A 19,866-nucleotide genomic window follows, 5' to 3' on the forward strand; every position below is an offset into this window, starting at 1 on the left:
AATGAACAGATAAATAACAATAAATATGGTTAAAATGTGTATATTAGTATTTATTTAACTTAATTTTATATTATTATCAAGTAAATATCCTTAAAAATATGATAATTGGTCTTAAAATAGTGATCTTTGACGAATTTTATGTTGGTCAGGTCAGTCAGGTCTTTAGTAGGTCAGGTCTTTAGTATTTCCCGTTTTTCATCGAAAACGAAAACGAAAGAAGAATGTCACCAAATAAAAAGAAATGGTAATGGCGGCAAGAGAGGCCAATCGAAAGAAAATTGTCGAGTATTTGAATCAATCTAACGACAAAACAAGGACCTTGAAAGACATAGTTCGTCATGTAGGAACAGACAGAAAATCCATTAACCAAATACTCTATGCACTGAAGCGTCATAATTTTTTAGAGCAGGTGTCGGGCATTCCTCCTGTTTGGAAACTCCGGAGCTATGCACAGGCGCTTAGAGCTCCAATATGGCCCCAAAATAATAAATACACCGCCCGTATAGCGTCTCCTACAAAGAAACTGAAACATACCAGAGAGGTATTTTTAATTTTATTTATAAGATGTATTTTTAATCCATGAATTTGTCCACGCTTGTTTTTGGAAAATCCTACTTTCATTTTCAAAAATAGGCTAAGTATATAAGAATCAGCAAATCAAAGGGTCATAAAATAACATGAATGATTGTAGAAACGACACTCTTATATTACCGGGTAAGTACAACTGAGTATGAATAAAAAGAGTCAACAAAATTTGAATGATAAGTGATGGAAAACACAACTTGATGACGTAAGGTCATTTACAAATTAAAATAAGAGAACTCACCTAATAATCATGCTGGTCGAAAAAAGGTTTTCATATTAGTACAGTTATTATTATTATTGATTTAATTTGAAAAGAATAGAAAGTGTTTCAGTCTACACAGTATTGGCATCTTTATAATGTAGACAGAATTTGGCAGGCTTTTGTCTACTTAAGCATTGAATTCATATTTTTGGATGTCTTCTCGTGCCAACAAATTGAATACCGCGCGTCAGCGCGGTATTCAATTTGTCGGCACTGCCAGGTGTGTTATAGGACCGAAGACATCCCAAAATATTAATTCAGTACTTATATTTTCTAATTTATCGTCTTCATTATTGTTTGTTTCGGTAATCTTTAATGTGAATTTAGCCCCCTTCAAAACTGGTTTGCTTTATAGATGTAAGAGCCGTTTGTGATGACGTCGTAAAGTTAAATAACGCAAACGAACATTGCGAGGAAAAAAAGTGACAATTTAATCTTAAATGCACTTTTGTTGTATTATCACATTAATTTAACAGGGTTAATTTTTTATACAGGTGACTCTCGATGGCTCGAACTCCGATCTCTCGAAGTTAACCTCCGGTCCTGTTTTTTCCCTCTGTATAACTAAGCAAATTTACTCCTGATCTCTCAAACTTCTATCTCTCAAAGTTCTCTATCTCTCGAACCAAAATCTGGGTCCCGTTACACATATTTCATTGATTTTTACTCTCTATCTCTCAAAATTTTGATTGCTAGTGTATACACGCCAATCAAGCGTAAAATTGATGCAGTCTGGACTTACCTGGAAACAATGAACGCCTTGGGCTGGCATGGAGGTGTTAATTGGGTGTTTACATAGATGACACTACACCTGTGGGTCGTCCGTGTTTTGATATAATTAATTGGTTATTAATTACAGGGTATATTATAAACAAATTCACAACTTATTTCGAATTGAAACCGAGACGATAATTTTTAGAAATTTAATTTCTAGATGTTCGTTTCAGTAAGTTCCGATATACTATTTTTATTATGATTAAAGTCTACATAATTCCAGCATGGCAAATATTGCACAAAACCCGATCAAGCCGCGGAATAGCCAAACCAACAATTGCTTATGAAATAAGAACAAATAAATACTGAACCTTTAGAAATTCGTTTTATTTATTCGAAATACAATCGTTGTTGATATCAAGTAAATTACCTGTCAGATACGATTGAAAAAGTGCAATGACTTTATTTAGGCGATCATAATTTGATTTTTAGTTTTACGGATTTTTTTTCAAGAAATGTCAAGTCGGAAAAAAAAAAAAAAAAGACAAAATCATACCTGTCAACATAGCCGAACATTTTTTTGGGAAGGAAACTAGCAACGACCTTTTGCACAAACAAAAAGTCACACATTTCACTGTAGCATAAAAAAACAAAATAAAAGAACAACTTACAAGATAAATTATTTTTTTAATGATATTAATACATATTACATGTAGTTATTTATAAAAATTACAACTTTTTATTCAAACATTGTTTAATATGAGTACCATGCAATTTTTTGAAATTATAAAAAATTATGTTCTTCTCTGTATAGTTTGCACGTTCATTAAGAGTGTCATTTGAATATGATATTATATTCAGAGCAAATATCAAAGTTTTAATAATTTGGCAATTAAACAAATTAATAAGATTTGCAGACATTTTTGTGAAGCTTTGAACTGATGGATTAAAGGATTTTTCTCATTATAAAGGAGCAAGAGAACTGTTTCCTGGATTTAATAAAGATCTGAAATTGAAAGAATTAAAGTAGTCAAAACTTAATATTTTATACATTTTTTTAAATAACATGCACGATCTAGTGTGAATGAAATACATGGATTTTAGATCCTGAATTCTTTCTTTTACTCTTAGTACATTTGATATCAGAGCATTATTGTAGTCATGTTCTAATATGCTAATTTTATATTTTAAAATTCAGAAACTTTATTACCCTGTTTAGCTGCGTAAATTCAAAAAATCCTAGAGGTACTGTCAAGTTGCTCTGCAGTTTCAAGGGCTTTTATATGCTGATGTTGATGTAGGATTTGCAAAGTCATTGAATCTCATTATCCGCGGTGTTCCCTCTACAGACTCTTTATTAGCTACCATGTACTTGCTTTCATTTCCTCGTTAAATTAATAATAAAGTACTATTGTTCATGTCTGTCCTGATCACCGTATTATTTATGGAGGAATTGTTTTGTTTTAGGTGCATAATGATATAAACTTATTTGCAGCAAAGTATCAAGTAAAATCCATATCGTTATTTACCGTCCTTTTTTGCAAAAGTTCCACATCTGGCATCTCTGTCTTTGATAATATACACTTTTAATGAGAATAAGGAGCATAATTTACAGCTGCAATTACATCTGCTAGCACAGTTGACACCTTGATGATTACCTGTTATCAGTGGCAATAAACAGATTAGCTAACGATAAACACTGCAATGAGACTGCATGACCTCCATTTTTGTGTTGACATGTCTGTATTTTACAAATCGAAGTAGGTAAAAAATTGGATTTTTTCGAAATCGGTAGAGACAGCAATTTAAAAAAAATATTGGGAGACATGCGATGGGGAGGGTTATATCCGTAGACTCTTGATAAATTCGAAGTTGACAGCTCACATTCTTCTACCATTCTGCACATGTGTATTTTTACGTGTCTGACTGATTTGCTTTTATAAAACACAGGTTTGACACGAGTGGATTGAAAAATTCTGAATTTTTTTTTTTTTTGAAATGCAAATTTTTAATGTTACACTAAAACTAAAAATCAAATTTGGTCGCCTTATATATACTCATATACTTTCGGTTAAATTGTGAACTTCAATGATCGGAACTGAAAATTCCGGATTTTTTTACTTTTTATTTCTGAAAATGCATCTCTCAAACTTTTCTTGCGGTATTCTCTTGAACTTCGAGAGATCAAGAGTCACCTGTATTATGCTTTCATGTAAATTACTTGAATCATTCATCGTGAAACATTTGATAAAAACCACTATTATCCGCTGAATAATGAAACCACTTCCTCTTGCGTAGCAACAGTCAACATTGCTTGATGACGGGTGATATTCCAAAAATTAGCGACTGCGCAGAATTTTTGCGCGCACTGTTCACTGTTATATGTATTTGTATAAAACATTCAGTGTAATATAATAAATATTGCATGTAGTTGAGTGTAACCGAAAAATTGCGGCTGCGCCTCGGTTGACAATGGTTTTTTGGGGGTTAAAATTTTCAATGTTACACTCAACTAAATGCAATTTTTATATATAATTAAATTGTGTCAAACAATGTACATTTTGGTGTTTTTAAAGTATTGAAAATGCATATTTAGTTCCTACTTTGTATTCTAACGTGCGGTGACAAGGTTTCGCATGTGTTATAGAGATTTGAACATCATAGATTTCTAATGGATTTCATAAAGAAAATTACACTGAATGTAAATATATCCGAATGTAGGGAGAAGCCTGTCCACTTTTCTGAAAAAAGAATATATTCATACTATGTAAGGAACCTAAAAGCATGGCATATGAAATGGGAAAATTGAGAAAAAAAATGAAAATAAAATAGTGTATATACACCAAGCTATTAAGGAAATAAAGTTTTTTTTCAAAATATTTCAAGAAGGATTATAGATTTTTTTTCCAAAAACCCAATGATGCTTGTTTAAGTAATTCTGGAAATAAAAATTTTGTTATTTTCCAAAATTTGACAGGGATGTTATGTATAATGTTAAGCCTGTTAGCAGAAAGAAATAGATGTGAAAGATATATGTCACAATATGTATTGATCATGTTGATACTTACATTTGTTTAAAAGAAAATAAAAAAAATATAAGTTGAAAACATCTGAATTATATAATGCATGACATTTCTTAATCACACAGTGTGAAATACAGTTTAAATTCATGTATGAATGCAAAATGTATTTTTATTATTGATTATTTATCTATAATGTTGATATTCATTAAATTAAACATCTTCTTTTCATTAAAGACCTTTCAGATCAATCCTCAGCAGGCACAGAAAATTATACAGTTCCTCCAAACCCAAAATATGCCTATCAAATCTATAGACATAGCTAGACATTTAGGCTTCAGAACATCAAGAGAAATTAATCCCACATTATACCACATGGAGAAAACTGGAATAGTGCAAAGGTCTGGAGATAGGGGGTCAGTAACATGGATCCTAAATCCTGCAGAAGGGACGCAGCAAGCTGCCTTGTTGGATGACCCGGGAATAGTGGGAGTTGGGATGCTACAGAATTCACCACAATTTGCATATGTAGAACCACAACAGGACTCTGGAGGTATAAAAGTGGAAGGCCAATTTGAACAGTCTTTTAATGCTTCGAATACTTTTAACAGCAATTTTAGTCAATGTGCAAGTGCTGATGTGAGTATCGAGGATCCGTTCATGGGAAATCTTACGAGTAATCAGTTATCTGAGATCGAGTACGAGTCTTCGCAATCGGAACCTAGTCTGAATTTGGATCAAATAAACGATGCCAAAAGGACTTTAAGAAGCAAAGGTTACATCGACGATGAGAGTGATGTAACGAGTGTTGGCGAAGACACAGAGAATGAAATGGAAACATATCTTGCTCCTCTTCAGTCCACTCCTCTGGTGACCAGTCCTGAAGATAATTCAGGGAGTCAGTTAGAGGACACTGGTAGCAGTGCTACAGCACCTTACTATCAAAGTGACAGTGATATGAGTGAACCTGGGCAGATGGACCAAGTATTGAAAGGGTTGTTAAAGTGTCCCAATAGTACAGGGGTGAATTTCGTTATTGCTAGCAAAGCTGGCCTAGAAAAAGGTGAGGTTGAAGATATTCTACAGAACTGTTTAAAATCAAAATATGTTTCCACAACTAATTCTCCATCAGGGACTATTTACATGCTAACAGAAAAAGGTGAAAATTATATTAAGAGCAAAATAGGGAAAATGGAAACAAAAGGACTTATGACAGTACAGCAGATATGTGCTCCTCCTCGAAACATGAAAAAGGAATTTACAGGTCCCCCACCAGTGCCAGCCACTCTTGTGAACAACCCTAACAGTGAATTTTGTAACACTGACCTTTCAAAGCTACAAAATCGTGATGAACAAACAATTACCCACACCATCAGTAATAAAAGAGAAAACATGAACATTCAAGATAGTCCTGGTCCTCAACCTTTAATGTCCATTAACTTTACAGAAAGTAATTCCCAGCCATTTGGAGGTACAAATACAAGGGCACCTTTTTCAAGTTTACCCCCATCTTTAAACACTGTACAGTCTAGTTTTAATTTTCAGCAGAGGGGTCCGCCTACAACATTTGGAAGAGGGAGGGGGAGAGGTTTGATGAATTATCAGAGTACCAGCACTAGTGGTTCACCTGGCGGCTTCACACGCCCCCCTCCTCCAGTGGAGGTGATCAGAAAACAGTTAAATCAGACAGGTATTTCACCCAGGTGTGAGGCAGAGGCAAACATGGGGATTTCTACCAGTAATGTCAGTATAGGGCTGCAGAGACTTGCAGGACAGTCAGCATCAAGTCCACCACAGACATTTTATCAACAGCAAAGCATGTCCAATTCTTCAAATTGTTTACCACGTGTTGATTCAGGATTACAAGACAGTGGAAGTGGGCCTAGATCCCTTGGATTGCCCATGAGGCCCAGTATGTATCCCGGTGGAATGGACCCCCAGCCACAGTCCTTGCCTCCCATGGGAAGTACAAGATTGTTAAATCCTTTTGAGCCAAGTCCTCTGGATCTGAATTCAGAAAGTTTTGCAGCTCTTAACAAAAATCCTGTCAGTGCTCTGATGGAATATGCCCAGTCACGTCACCAGGAGGCAGAAATCCGAGTCATTTCCCAAAGTGGGCCTTCCCATAAACCTAAGTAAGATATAAATACACTGTAGATCGTTTAGTGGCATTTTAAATATTATTTTGAAAAATTTTCCATTGCCTGCTGAAAAAAGATTTTTTTTGAGATTTTATTTTAATGTTTTAGATATACTAGTACAGTGTAGTTGTATAAAATTAATGTTCTGCTTGGTTGTCAGGTTTGTTATGGGTGTGTTCATTGGTGGTAAGCAGATTGCAGAAGTGACTTGTTCCAACAAGAAAGATGGCAGAAAGGAAGCAGCAGACAAGGCTTTGAGGGCACTTATTGCTTCTGGTGACTACAAAGGCACAAATAGTGCTGCTGTAAGTATAAAGTTAGATAATTTGAGCAAAAATTTACCTTCTTAGTACATGTACTTTCCCATCTTAAAAATGTGGGTCAGAGTATTTTTATAGAGGTCATCAGTGATGGTTAGTGGATAAAGGAATATTTTGCCAGAATTCAGAGCTTTTCAATTTAGAAAGTTCTGCTTATTATTTTAAAAATGCTCACATTTTGTTTCTTTTTAAGGCATCAAAGCCTCAAGTATCTATAGACAAAATGACCCACTTTGACAAAATGGCAGCACTGGTCCACAGGTCTTTTAATGAGCTTTCGGCCAGCATCAGTGAAAATTTCTCAGGGAGGAAAGTTATCGCAGGACTCGTGATGAAAATGGCTCCAGATGACATTGGAACAGTCATCGCTATAGGGACAGGTATACATTTATCAGATTGCGTAAAGGAATTTTTCTTGATGAATGTATGTATAAAATATGTATTATGTCAATTTTAACACCATTATGAAAAGATTTGTAAGTTTGGTCTGCAGTTTATCACTTAACTCCTACCTCATTTATTGTAAAAGTGTAATCCCATCTGGAGAATGCTGAATAGGGAAACTGTAATTTGTTTACTTAATTTTGACTTCCACTTAAAAAAAAAAGATTAACAGTTTAGTGCAAAGTTTTTTTGAACATTTTTTTTCTGTACAGGAAATAGGTGTATCACAGGGCCACAATTAAGTCTTGAGGGAAACACAGTCAATGATTCTCATGCAGAAATCATCACAAGAAGAGGATTTATAAGGTATTGAGTTTTACATTAAAATAAATCTAAATCTTGCATACACAGTATGGGACAAAAAATAAAGTTGTTATTTTTTTTTTAAAAAATTGCAGGTTTTTATACAAGCAGCTGATGACCTATAATCCTGCCAAGAATCATCGACTTTTTGAGCCGTCACCAACTGGAAAAATCCGCTTGAAGAAAAACATCACATTTCATTTGTATATTTCTACTGCTCCTTGTGGAGATGGAGCCTTATTCTCTCCAAGGTAAGTTTGGTCGACAACTACATTCACCTCTGCTGAAAAATTCACAATCATACCTTTTTTAGGAGGACTGTTTGCTAGACAGCAGCAGGTTTTTCATTAAATGTTTGGGTCAGAGGTTATTGAGACATTCACTCAGTCACTCCTACTTTGCCAAACTCTTAAGCAATTGGTATTGGTGAAGTAAAACGCACTTGCCTTAGGTCTTGATTGGATTATATATTGCTGCACATTTGGTTTTTGTTATCTCAGTGCATTATTAGTTAAACTGTATCATTAGTGAAGTAATTTTTTTAGTGGGACATAACATTATAAAATAAGTCTCTGAGGTGTTTGATATGTGATTTTTCAAATTCAATCCAAAAAAGTACTATAAATAAGTTGTTTATGTGTGTCATTGGAAGAAGGAAATATTTACAAAAATGTTTATGTTTAAGAGATGTAATTAAGTTTAGTGTGAATTATTAGTGTGTACATCACACAGACAGCAGGCATTTTTCATAAAAAATATGCCTACACACAAGTCTGTCTAATTTACACACCAATAATTCACACTAAACTTAAAAACATTCCCTATATTTACATTTATGCCCCCCCCCCTTCAAAGGAAGGGCATATTGCTGCTGTCAGTCGAGTCACCAAGTTTCTGTTCATTTTCTTTGCAGTTGTTGCACATACTGAATTGAAATTTGGCATACAGATTTTCACCTTTAAGTGGACATAACCAAATGTAGCATTTTTTTTTTTGTAGAGATGAAGCCTCAAACAATGCTGTACTGAGCAATATAGATGACAGAACACACACGCCCACTTTCACCAGTGCTGCCCAGGGGCTGGTCCGAACCAAAATGGAGGGAGGTAGGGATTTGGATTCTTAGTTACTGTATCAACTTTAAAATTTATTCCAAAGTAAAGAACTGTAAATAAAAAAATGTGAATAACTGGTTTACAGAATATGCTTTGAATTGCTTTCCCTAGTTTTTAGCTCACCTGAGCCGAAGGCTCAAGTGAGCTATTCTGATCAAACTTTGTCCGTCGTCGTTGTCGTAAACTTTTCACATTTTCATCTTCTTCTCAAGAACCACTGGGCCAAATTCAACCAAACTTGCCACAAAGTGGGTGAAGGGGATTCAAGTTTGTTCAAATGAAGGGCCAAGCCCTCTTCAAAGGGGAGATAAATAATATGAATTAGTGAAAAATTAATGGCATTTTAAAAAAATCTTCTTCTCAAGAACCACTGGGCCATGAAAGATGAAACTTATGTGGAATCATCCTCAGTTAGTGTAGATTCAAGTTTGTTCAAATCATGACCCCCGGGGGTAGGGCGGGGCCACAATGGCCGACCAAAGTTTTACATAGAAATGTATAGATAAAGTCATTAAAAATCTTCTTCTCAAGAATAACAAAGCCATGAATGGTCATATTTATGTGGAAGCATCTTCAGGTAATGTAGATTCAAGTTTGTTCAAATCATGACCCCCGGGGGTAGGATGGGGCCAAAATGGCCGATCAAAGTTTTACATAGGAATATATAGGAAAAATCTTTAAAAATCTTCTTCTGAAGAACAACTGGGCCAGGAAAGATGAAACTCATGTGGAATCATCCTCAGGTACTGTAAATTCAAGTTTGTTCAAATTATGACCCCTGGGGGTAGGGTGGGGCTAAAATGGCCGACCAAAGTTTTACATAGGAATATATAGGTAACCCCTTTAAAATCTTCTTTTCAAGTACTTCAAAGCCATGATTAGTAATATTTATATGGAATCATAATGGTAGTGTAGATTCTAGTTCGTTCAGATCATGATCCCCTGGGGGGGGGGGGGGGGGGGAGGGGTTTAAAATTCAACCCCCCCCCCCCCCCCCCCCCCCAACTTCTCAGTAAACTTTCAGTTCTGATCTGATATGTGCTTTTTCCAAGTCGATGTGCTCAGGTGAGCGCTGTGGCCCATGGGCCTCTTGTTTATGTTGAGCTTTGATAATTTTTAGTATTGTAAATTAAAATTTAATAGCTGAGGGAATCATTTTTCTCTCAAAAAGATAATAAATGTTTATTAAGTTTAATTTCTGTCTATATATTTCATATTCTAAACTCTGTTTGCATCTTGAACTTTCGGTAGTCACTGAACAATCAATGCTTTTAACTTGACATGTAAAAAAAATTAATCTACATGTATAAATGTATTCTCTGTAGAAATGTTTTGATTCTTATTAGGTGAAGGAACTATTCCAGTAGAGGACGATTTCACAGCTCAGACTTTTGATGGGATCCAAAGGGGAGAAAGGCTGCGAACCATGTCCTGTACAGATAAAATTTGTCGCTGGAACGTAGTCGGAATGCAGGGGGCATTACTCAGTCATATTCTGGATCCTGTTTATCTTGATTCATTGACTTTAGGTAGGAGTGTAACAGTCTTAAACTGTAAAATCTGATTCTTTGTTATCTGTTTTACTGTGAATTCCGACATTCATTTTGATTTCCATTTTACTATTTATCTTTGTGCTTAAATGTGCCATAGCTGACACCCTTTTCATTCTAGAGGAAGGTGGTTTTCATTCACTGTGATTTTAAAATATTCCGTGAACTTCATGGATATAACATATTATGCTTGAAAGGAAACAAGATTGGCCATCCCTGACACTTTGCTTTAAATTAATTTTACTATATATTATAATAGATAAGAAAATTGTTTGCAGAAAAATATATAAAAACTTATATGCCAAATGAAGCCATGAAAGGATTCTCTCCTTACAGTTTTGGCTTAATTTTGCATTCAACTAACACTCAATCTTTGTTTGGGCAGGATTACTATATGATCATGGTCATCTGTCCCGTGCCATTTGTTGCCGTCTTGCCCGAGGGGATCCAGACATCAACTCCCAGCTCCCCGACTCCTACCATCTGAACCACCCCTGGCTGGGTAGGGTCACGGTCTGTGATGTCCCCAGGGAGACCCAGAAGACAAAGGCCTTCAGTGTCAATTGGTGCTTTGCTGATGCACAACCTGAGGTCACTGATGGAACTCTGGGATTGTGTTGCACAAGGTTTGTGCCTTATAAATTAGAGTTCACTTAACTTGTCTGTTTGCATTTAAATACAGTTGAACTTTGGTACATAAAACACTGATATCTCTAATACCATGGATATAGTGATTTAGATATCTCAGCCACTTATTCCTGAAGTATTTTACCCTTCACATCTTGATTCCTTAAATATCTCAAAGTTTTCCTTGGTCTTTTTAGCTCTTCTGAGCCAAAGGCTCAAAGAGCTAATGCTATGGCCATTTGTGCGGTGTGCGTCGTGCGGTGTGCGGTGTGCGTTAACTTTTTAGAATATGGGCCATAACTCAAGAACCCCTTGGCCAATCAGTGTCAAATTTGTCACAGGGTATCCTTGGCCCAAGGGCTACCATTTATACTAAAATAAGGGTTGGGACCCTAAAGCAAGGGGAGATAATCAGGAAAACAAAACCAAAAGTACTGGTTGCTAAAAAATCTTCTTCTCCAGAACCACCAGGCAGATTTTCACCAAACTTACACACAAGGATCAGGATATGTTGAAGATTAAAAATTGTTCGAGGCATGACCCTGGGGCAAAGGGCGTGGTCTCAAGGTCACTTTAAAGTTGACCTAAATTTACCGTTAATAAAAATGTTTACATTTTGCTTACTATAAGGACTAGGATCATCAAATCTTGTAAGTTGATGCATCTTAGGACTTCACATCATGTTAACTCAAAAGTAGGTCACGGTGACCTACTTTTTTAATTTTGCGGGCATTTGTTTTCAAATTGATTTTAAGGCATATTTTGGACACGTTTAGGCCTGTGGTCATCAAACTTAGTCAGTTGATGCATCTTGGGTCTTTGAACAACGTCAACTTAAAAGTAGGTCACTGTGACCTACTTTTTGAACTTCATGACTTATCCTTTATAAAACATTTAATCCCATTATTTCAGGCACTGAAAGGGTTAGAATCATTAAATCTTGTAAGTTGCTGCATCTTGGGACCTTAAAACATATTTAAGAAAAAGTAGGTCACTGTGACCTACTTTTTGAATTTGGCAGGCAATTGTTTTCAAACTGTTTAAAAGGTATATTTTGATTACCTTCAGACCTACGATCATCAAACTTGGTCAGGAGATGCATCTTGGGACTCTGAAAAATGTCGACCAAAATGTAGGTCACGGTGACCTACTTTTGACATTTTATGGCTAGATTTAAGTATCTTAGGTATTTATTGGCTTAGAATCATCAAACTTTGTGAGTTTTTGCATTTTGGGTTTTCGAAGAGTGACGACCAAAAATTAGGTCACGGTGACCTACTTTCAACATTTTATGGCTATATTTCAGTATCTTAGGTATTTATTGGCTTAGAATCATCAAACTTTGTGAGTTGATGGATTTTAGGTTTTCGGAGAGTGTCCACCAAAAATTAGGTCACGGTGACCTACTTTTGACATTTTTTGGCTATATTTAAGTATTTCCGGTACTTATTGGTTTAGAATCATCATACTTTGTTAGTTGATGCATCTTCGGTTTTCCAAGAATGTCAACAAAAAAGTAGGTCATGGTGACCTACTTTTGAATATCTCAGGTATTTATTGGCATAGAATTATCAAACTTGGTCAGCAGATGCATCTTGGGACTCTAAAAAATGTCAACCAAAATGTAGGTCACGATGACCTACTTTTGACATTTCGCGGCTATATTTAAGTATCTCCAGTACTTATTGGCTTAGAATCATCAAACTTTGTCAGTTGATGCATCTTCGGTTTTCCAAGAATGACAACTAAAAAGTAGGTCACAGTGACCTACTTTTGACATTTTATGGCTATATTTAAGTATCTCCGGTACTTATTGGTTTAGAATCATCATACTTTGTCAGTTAATGCATCTTGGGTTTTCCGAGAATGTCGACCAAAAAGTAGGTCACAGTGACCTACTTTTGAATATCTCAGGTATTTATTGGCTTAGAATTATCAAACTTAGTCAGCAGATGCATCTTGGGACTCTGAAAAATGTTGACTAAAATGTAGGTCACGATGACCTACTTTCGACATTTTATGGCTATATTTAATTATCTTAGGTATTTATTGGCTTAGAATAATCAAACTTTGTCAGGTGATGCAACTTTGGTCTTAGGATACTTAGGGTTAGAGGCTTCAAATACAAGTGATAGGTTGTACAATTTATCAGAAGAGCGATTCAAGGCCCTTGGGCCTCTTGTTAATTTCTAGATAAGCAGGTTTGACTGTATTAGAATGAGATGTGAATGTACTTCTGGCTTAGAATGTGTTTCAAAGTTCAAATATAAAATTGCATTTTCATTCCAATTTGATATGCTCTTCTTTGATCCGTAAATTGCATTCTCATTTAATATGTTTCAATAATGTTGCTTTCTTGTTGTTTCTTGTTGTTTTTAACCTGAACATTGTCTTCTTTAGCATTGAGAAGACTTTATTTTCTCGCTGTTCCAAGAGGAATTTATACGATAGCTTCAAAGAAGTGTGTCTGAAACTAGGAAAAAACAATTTACTGAATTTCCAGACTTACGGAAAGGCCAAACAAGCAGCAACTGAATTTCAGACAGCTAAAAAGGCACTAGTTTTGAAGTTAAAGCAAAACAATTTTGGAACATGGGTCTCTAAGCCCCCAGAGGAAGAAATGTTCTCCTAATTTCCAGCTTACTGCATAATATTTTACGGTGCTTATAAATGGCATAGGGGGCATTACTGACATTCAATACTGCTTTTTGAATGTAACAATTTCGTTTTTACCCTGTGAAATTATTTAACACTTTTATTATTATTTTTTTTTTTGATAATCTATATGTTTACTGCACAGAAAGAATCTGTTTGTTTCTTTAGAATTGCTACAGAAAAAAAACTTAGATAAGTTTTAGATATTATATGATTTGTGTTCAATAATTGCACAAAACGAATTGCTGTTACCTAATTACATGTATTTTACATGTATGAAACATTTTTTGTGTGAGTCAAAACTCGTTTAGTTTTTGTTACTTATACAAATGCCTGTTGTTAATTTCTTTATAGTGTTTTTGTTTCATGTACTGTACATCTTAAATTGTAATATAAAATTACATAATTGAAATAAAAGATTTAAAATTTCAAGAATATTATCATTCTGTCAAAAGCTATATATGGTAAATGTTTCGGGCATAATAAACAAACACTCATTTCTTTGAATACCGACTTCTTTATAGTGTTTAGTGAGTAATGCCAAATCCCAACCATCTAATGTATTTTGTAAAAATATATGTATACTAGTTATACAATTTTTATTCAGTCCATGGCCTAAACTGCTGAATTAATTTTATATTTATTTGCTTGGTCTTTCCTACTAAATTGCACATAAGGAACAGTCGCCACACAGTTCTTCCACCCGGTCAAATCCCTTGCTCTATCTTTATTTTATTATCTCGAAGAACAATCTGGCTGAAATATCAAATCGACCACGTGTTCAGTAAGGGAATCTGTATGACAGATGAATCACTAGAGAAAGCATCTCCTGGACAACTGATATTTTGCCATGTGGTCTTTGGACTGACCCTTTTTAGCTCTACTGGTCTGAGACCAGAAGAGCTTATGCGATAGTAATGCGTCCGGCGTCTGTCTGTCTGTCCGTCTAGCTGTTTGTCTGTAAACAATTTTTCAAATTGCTACTCCTACATTTTTGGTCGGATTTCAATTTAACTTGGCACACGAGTAGAGTACACTAAGATACATAATTCTCGTTATGGGTTTTTTGATTTCGATGAACAGTGTTGCCGTGGTTACTAAAAATAGAAATTTCTGTGAAATTGTTTCAATATGCTACTCGTCCTACAGTTTTGGTCTGATTTCAATATAACTTTGAACAGAAGTAGACTAAGATACACATAAAAATCAGTAGAGCTTCATTCTCGACAGAATCTTCTGGTTTCTTAATATTTTGACGTTGTCTTCATGCAGTACCCTAATAATCTATGACGGGAGGCAATACTAGTAGTCTTAAGAGATATCGTAAACTTTTGTAGTGTACACTAATTGAATGTCTTTTCTAAATGTACAAACTGAAAGTTCGGATTTATAGTGAAGACTGACATTCTACCGACTGCTCTATGATGTTTCACAATACAACTTGATTGCAACATAATATTCCAGGGGACAGTTTGGAGCAAAAATGCCTTTTATTACTAAATGCAAAAAGCCGTGTTCCAAGAACTCCTTATTACATTTTTAAGGTAGCTCATTTGCATTTAAGAATGTGACCGTGGGGACATTAGAGTTCGTTTTGGTAAGTCTTCCAAACTTGGTACCCTTCTTCCAAGAACTCTTATTACATTTTTCAAAGAACTTCATTCGCATTTTAAAATGTGATCATGGGTGTCGGATAAGGACGTTAGAGGTGGTGACCAAGACCTCTTCAATGCCTCCTCATGGCGGTGCATGATAAACTGCATGGGGTCCTTGCAACCCCAGGCTAAATTGAAGTGGATCTTGGAAAAGCAAGGGCCCCAGATATGCAGTGTGTACTCCTTTTTGCGTTTGGGCATACCCCAGCACTCATCAGCCATGTACAGCTATGGGTTAATAGCCGGCTAGAAAGGAGTCGTTAGCCATGGTGGACAACCTTCTAAGAGATGAAACTCTGATATATAAAATTCAACCATTGGTTAGATGGGAATTATTAGCTTTGGATAGCAGCTCATCTAGAAGATGGAAACCTTTACTCTAATCACTGTCCCTCCGGGAGTTAGGCACCTTGTCCTGTTAAAAAACCCTCATGATTACAGAAACTACTTCAGACGCTAACTATGCTTGTCCTTCAAGAGTTGGAGCGACATTATTATCATTGAAAAAACAACTGAAGACCCCCATGCACAACAGAAAATGATGTTTAACAAAATGATACCACTGTTTTCACCCAAAACAATCACAAAATTTGCTCATTGGAATGTAAGTAACGTACATGTATACGAGACGGGACGATGCACACAAATAGCTAAGGAAATGGGAGTCTACAACATCGACGATCTAAGCATAGCCGAAGCAAGATGGAATCAAAGTGGACAGATAACACTGAAAACAGGAGAAAAATCCTGGCAATGAAAACGGAAAGATCATGACACAAGGAGTGGCGATAATGCATCCAAGAAATCAAAAAAAAAAAGTCACATGGATAGGAACCTGTCAATGAAAGAATAATTGGGGTTAAAGCTAAATACCAAAAATTACCATCATTTAGTACTAAGCACCAATCAATGAGGCTACACAAGGAGGAGGATATTGACAACTTTTACGAAAAAGTACGGCAAACTTGGAACAACGCCCCACAGAGAGATATTGGAATAGTTATAGGTGACATGAATGCTAAAATCGGTCAGAGTAAAAAAGCAGAGAAAAGGTAATGGGAAAACACAGTATTGGAGAGAGGAATAAAAATAAAGATAGACTAATTGAGTTTTGCGCAACCATCAAACTAGTGTCAAAAAGAAGCCTTTTCCTTCACTAAAACATCCACAAAACAACCTTTGAAACACCCAATGGCAAACCAAAGAACCAAATCGACCACATTATGATGTCAGCGATGGTGAAATTCGTTATAGGGTGTAAAAGCTCCGAGAGGAGCAATATGTTAACGCCGACCACCGCATAATACAAACCAAAGTGAAAATCAAATTGGGAAAGAATGCAAAATTGAGACAAAGATAATAAAGTAAAATGTAGACAAAACCATGAATGACAAGCCTTAGGACAGACTCCAATTGGAACTTAGGATTGAATATATACAGTGCACTATACATTGATGATCAAGACCAAGAAGGGATATCATCAAGAATACATGTGAAGAAGTCCTAGAAAAGAAAGCAAACAAGAAGATTGATTGATTGTATGCCGTTTAACGTCCCTCTCGAGAATTTTTCACTCATATGGAGACGCCACCTAACTTACCGGTGGAGAGCTGAAAAGTTTTGTCTTAGACTCGGCACTTAGGGCCATTAAACAGAGAGGGGTCTTTTTCGTGCCAGCACCTACTGCGACATGGAAACCTCGGTTTATACGGTCCTCATCCGAAGGACTGGTCTCCGCGTCCTACAGTGGGATTCGAACCCGCGACGTAAGGATCAACTCCTTACTTTGCAACTCTAGAGTACACGCTCTAACCACTGCGCCACGCAGGCACAAACGAAAAGAAAGAATATATATCCGATTCCACATGACAGATGGTTAAGAAAGGCTTGAAATGAAAGACAAAGTTAACAACGCTAAAACAATAGCACAAAAGAGTGACGCACGTGCCAAGCACCAAACTCTAGATAAGGAATTAAAAAAAAATCATGTACGTATGACAAAAGAGAGTATGTCAACCAACTTGCAACAGAAGCAGAAAGAGCACAGTAGACATTTACTTTGGGGATATATTAGTAAGACTCTCTAGAACATAAAAAAAATCTTGCTTAGTTAGACGTTAAACATGATAATCTAAACTTGTCAAATACAAAGATGGTAAGGCCCTCAAGAAACTAAATGAACGAATACAAAGGTGGATTCAGCATTTCATTACTGTCTTAAATAGGCCAGAACCAGACCAACTGGTAACCTTTCAACCAAGAGAAGACCTTAACATAAAGGTTGACAATATCAAGAAACAAGAAAACCCTAAAATCATCGAAGAGTGGTAAAGCGGCTGGAGAGGATTGTCTACCATGAAATATATTGAGAAAACGAAGAGTATTCCAGCTCAAAAGTCCACTAAACAAAACAAAGTAGGTGCAGAGCAAACACGGACCTCCAAAACATCAGAGGTTGGATCAGATGCCATGGAAAAGTGAGCATCCCCTGCTGACCAGTCACACCCGCTATATGTGCCCCCTGGTCATGATCGGGAAATAATGGAAAGATCCGTCAACAATTCAGTGTGTAGATAATGACGTAGTAACAATTAGTATGAAAAACATCCGTCAGCATTTGACTCAATGATAAATAAAATTTGCTGACAAGGTCATTTTATCGACCATGAAATGATGAGTTTAAACGAGACTGCTGATATTCTTATTTCCTCAACTTGTTTGTCAATAATTTAAGTCGTTTTAGAAATTTTACATACTTACAATGATCTTGCGAATGCATATCGAATAAATTGAGAGATTTAAACCCCGTATGCAAGTGATGAAGGTTTATTGCTGCATAAGTAAGGGAAGCTGACGATTGGAAAGTTAAAGTCATCACATTTATCATAAAGCTTGGTTGATAGATTACCATTAACGTCTTTGCAAGTAAGATATACAAATATGAAACAGATGTATCAGACTCTGTGGTATCTTTTATCTCAAGTTCACAGGAATATATCACAACGACATAAGAATGGAAATATAACCATTGGTGATTAAAAAAATATATTGACAATATATACGTCGTCGATATAACTAAATATTATTTTTATCATTTATTTCAAGTTCTCTGATTGGCTCAAACTTGATCACATGATTAAGTATATAACAGCATAAAGACTTGAGTTACTATCTATTTATAGAAACTGAAATGCATATCGACTTGACGTTCCTTAAAATGAAAATAATTTTCAGTAAAAATAGTACTGATTTCACAATTTTAGCTAATACAGTGTATGACTTGATGTTTTTGAAAAAAATATATACTTCAACTTGTAATAATATTTTTTATTGTTATGTAATTGATGAGATGTAACAATGCCTTGAATTAGGAACTACCGTATAAGTAGAATTTTTAGCGAGGATTTAATTTTGGCATTATTAGCCAGGGTGCCGAGATCGCTAAAATTGAATATCGCTAAAAATAAATTGCGTATTATTTGCAATAGCTTTTTTAGTGTGCATTTGAAAATCGCTAATATAACATCTCGCTAAAAAAAATTACCAGTTTTTAAAGAAAGATCGCTAAATTTGCGTCTTGCTAAAAATTCCCCTTATACGGTACTTTATATTAAAACATATTGGATATGTTTGTCAAAAGAATTATATAATCAAATAAATGAAGTATTTTGAATATATGTAAGTCCTCTAAACTACTCCATCAATAGAAACATATTTACATTAGACAGCTTAATTTTTTCATTTTGATCTATAGTCTCTAAGTGTTAAAAAGAAAAAAAACTTTTGTCTTTTCCCCATTATTTTCAAATTTTGTTTTGTTAATCTTTGTAAAAAATAATATAACAAATGTAGCCCTTTAATTCGGTCAATCCATAGATATATCGACTTCACAGAAAAACATATCGACCTCGCACTTCGTGCTCGATATATCTATGGATCGACCTCATCAAAGGGCTATATTTATATAATGTGGAGATGAATGCCACAGCAAGTGTTTTGATTCCCATGGAAATTCTAAAAGATTGTTGGAAGAACTGGTCTTCAACAACCACATAGATATTGTCAATCAGAACCTTAAGCATCTTTTTAAGTGTCAACTTAAGAGTACTTGTGTATACAATAAGAATGTTTTAATAAGATATTTTGTTTCAAAATCAAATGACCAAAGAAAGGTAAATAAATTTATAAAAAAAAAAGAAAAAAAAGCAGTTGCCTGTGATATCAAAAAGCCTAAAATTGTTACAAGTGCATAAAGTTGAAAAGTCGAAAGTTTTTGAGCTGTTGATTTTGATAAAATCTTTTGATTTCAAATTTTCTAAATGTTCCTTGGAATTTTTAAGTATCCGCATCTAATTTATTCCGCTTCTTGAATATATTGTCGCACAGTACTCTGAAGCAAAAAATGGAATTTCCTTGACCTTTTTTTCAAGAAGACTATTCCAAAAAAAAAGTTCCAAAGGGACAAGAGTAGAGTT

At 35.2% G+C, this 19,866-nt stretch overlaps 1 protein-coding gene across 1 annotated transcript; it reads left to right on the plus strand.

Moving 5' to 3' along the window:
- The first annotated feature begins 212 nt into the window (after positions 1–212).
- LOC134239913 (double-stranded RNA-specific adenosine deaminase-like) lies at positions 213–13,904 on the plus strand. The gene is made up of 10 exons (XM_062722046.1): positions 213–541; positions 4,819–6,716; positions 6,883–7,027; positions 7,236–7,422; positions 7,699–7,792; positions 7,885–8,040; positions 8,789–8,895; positions 10,251–10,433; positions 10,840–11,080; positions 13,482–13,904. The coding sequence occupies exons 1-10, from the start codon at positions 242–244 to the stop codon at positions 13,711–13,713; spliced, it is 3,543 nt and encodes a 1,180-aa protein (XP_062578030.1). The 5' UTR covers positions 213–241; the 3' UTR covers positions 13,714–13,904.
- The last annotated feature ends 5,962 nt before the right edge of the window (positions 13,905–19,866 follow it).

This window comes from Saccostrea cucullata, unplaced genomic scaffold (genome assembly GCF_032062105.1).
Source record: "Saccostrea cucullata isolate Sc308-1 unplaced genomic scaffold, CSIRO_AGI_Scuc_v1 ctg4303, whole genome shotgun sequence".
NCBI lineage: Eukaryota > Metazoa > Mollusca > Bivalvia > Ostreida > Ostreidae > Saccostrea > Saccostrea cuccullata.

Excerpts from the sequence above, each read along its gene's own strand:
- LOC134239913 (XM_062722046.1), top strand. The coding sequence starts at position 242 with ATGGTAATGGCGGCAAGAGAGGCCAATCGAAAGAAAATTGTCGAGTAT. Across the intron at positions 7,423-7,698 it reads AGTCATCGCTATAGGGACAG|GAAATAGGTGTATCACAGGG; the intron begins GTATACATTTAT and ends TTTTCTGTACAG. Across the intron at positions 8,896-10,250 it reads CCGAACCAAAATGGAGGGAG|GTGAAGGAACTATTCCAGTA; the intron begins GTAGGGATTTGG and ends GATTCTTATTAG.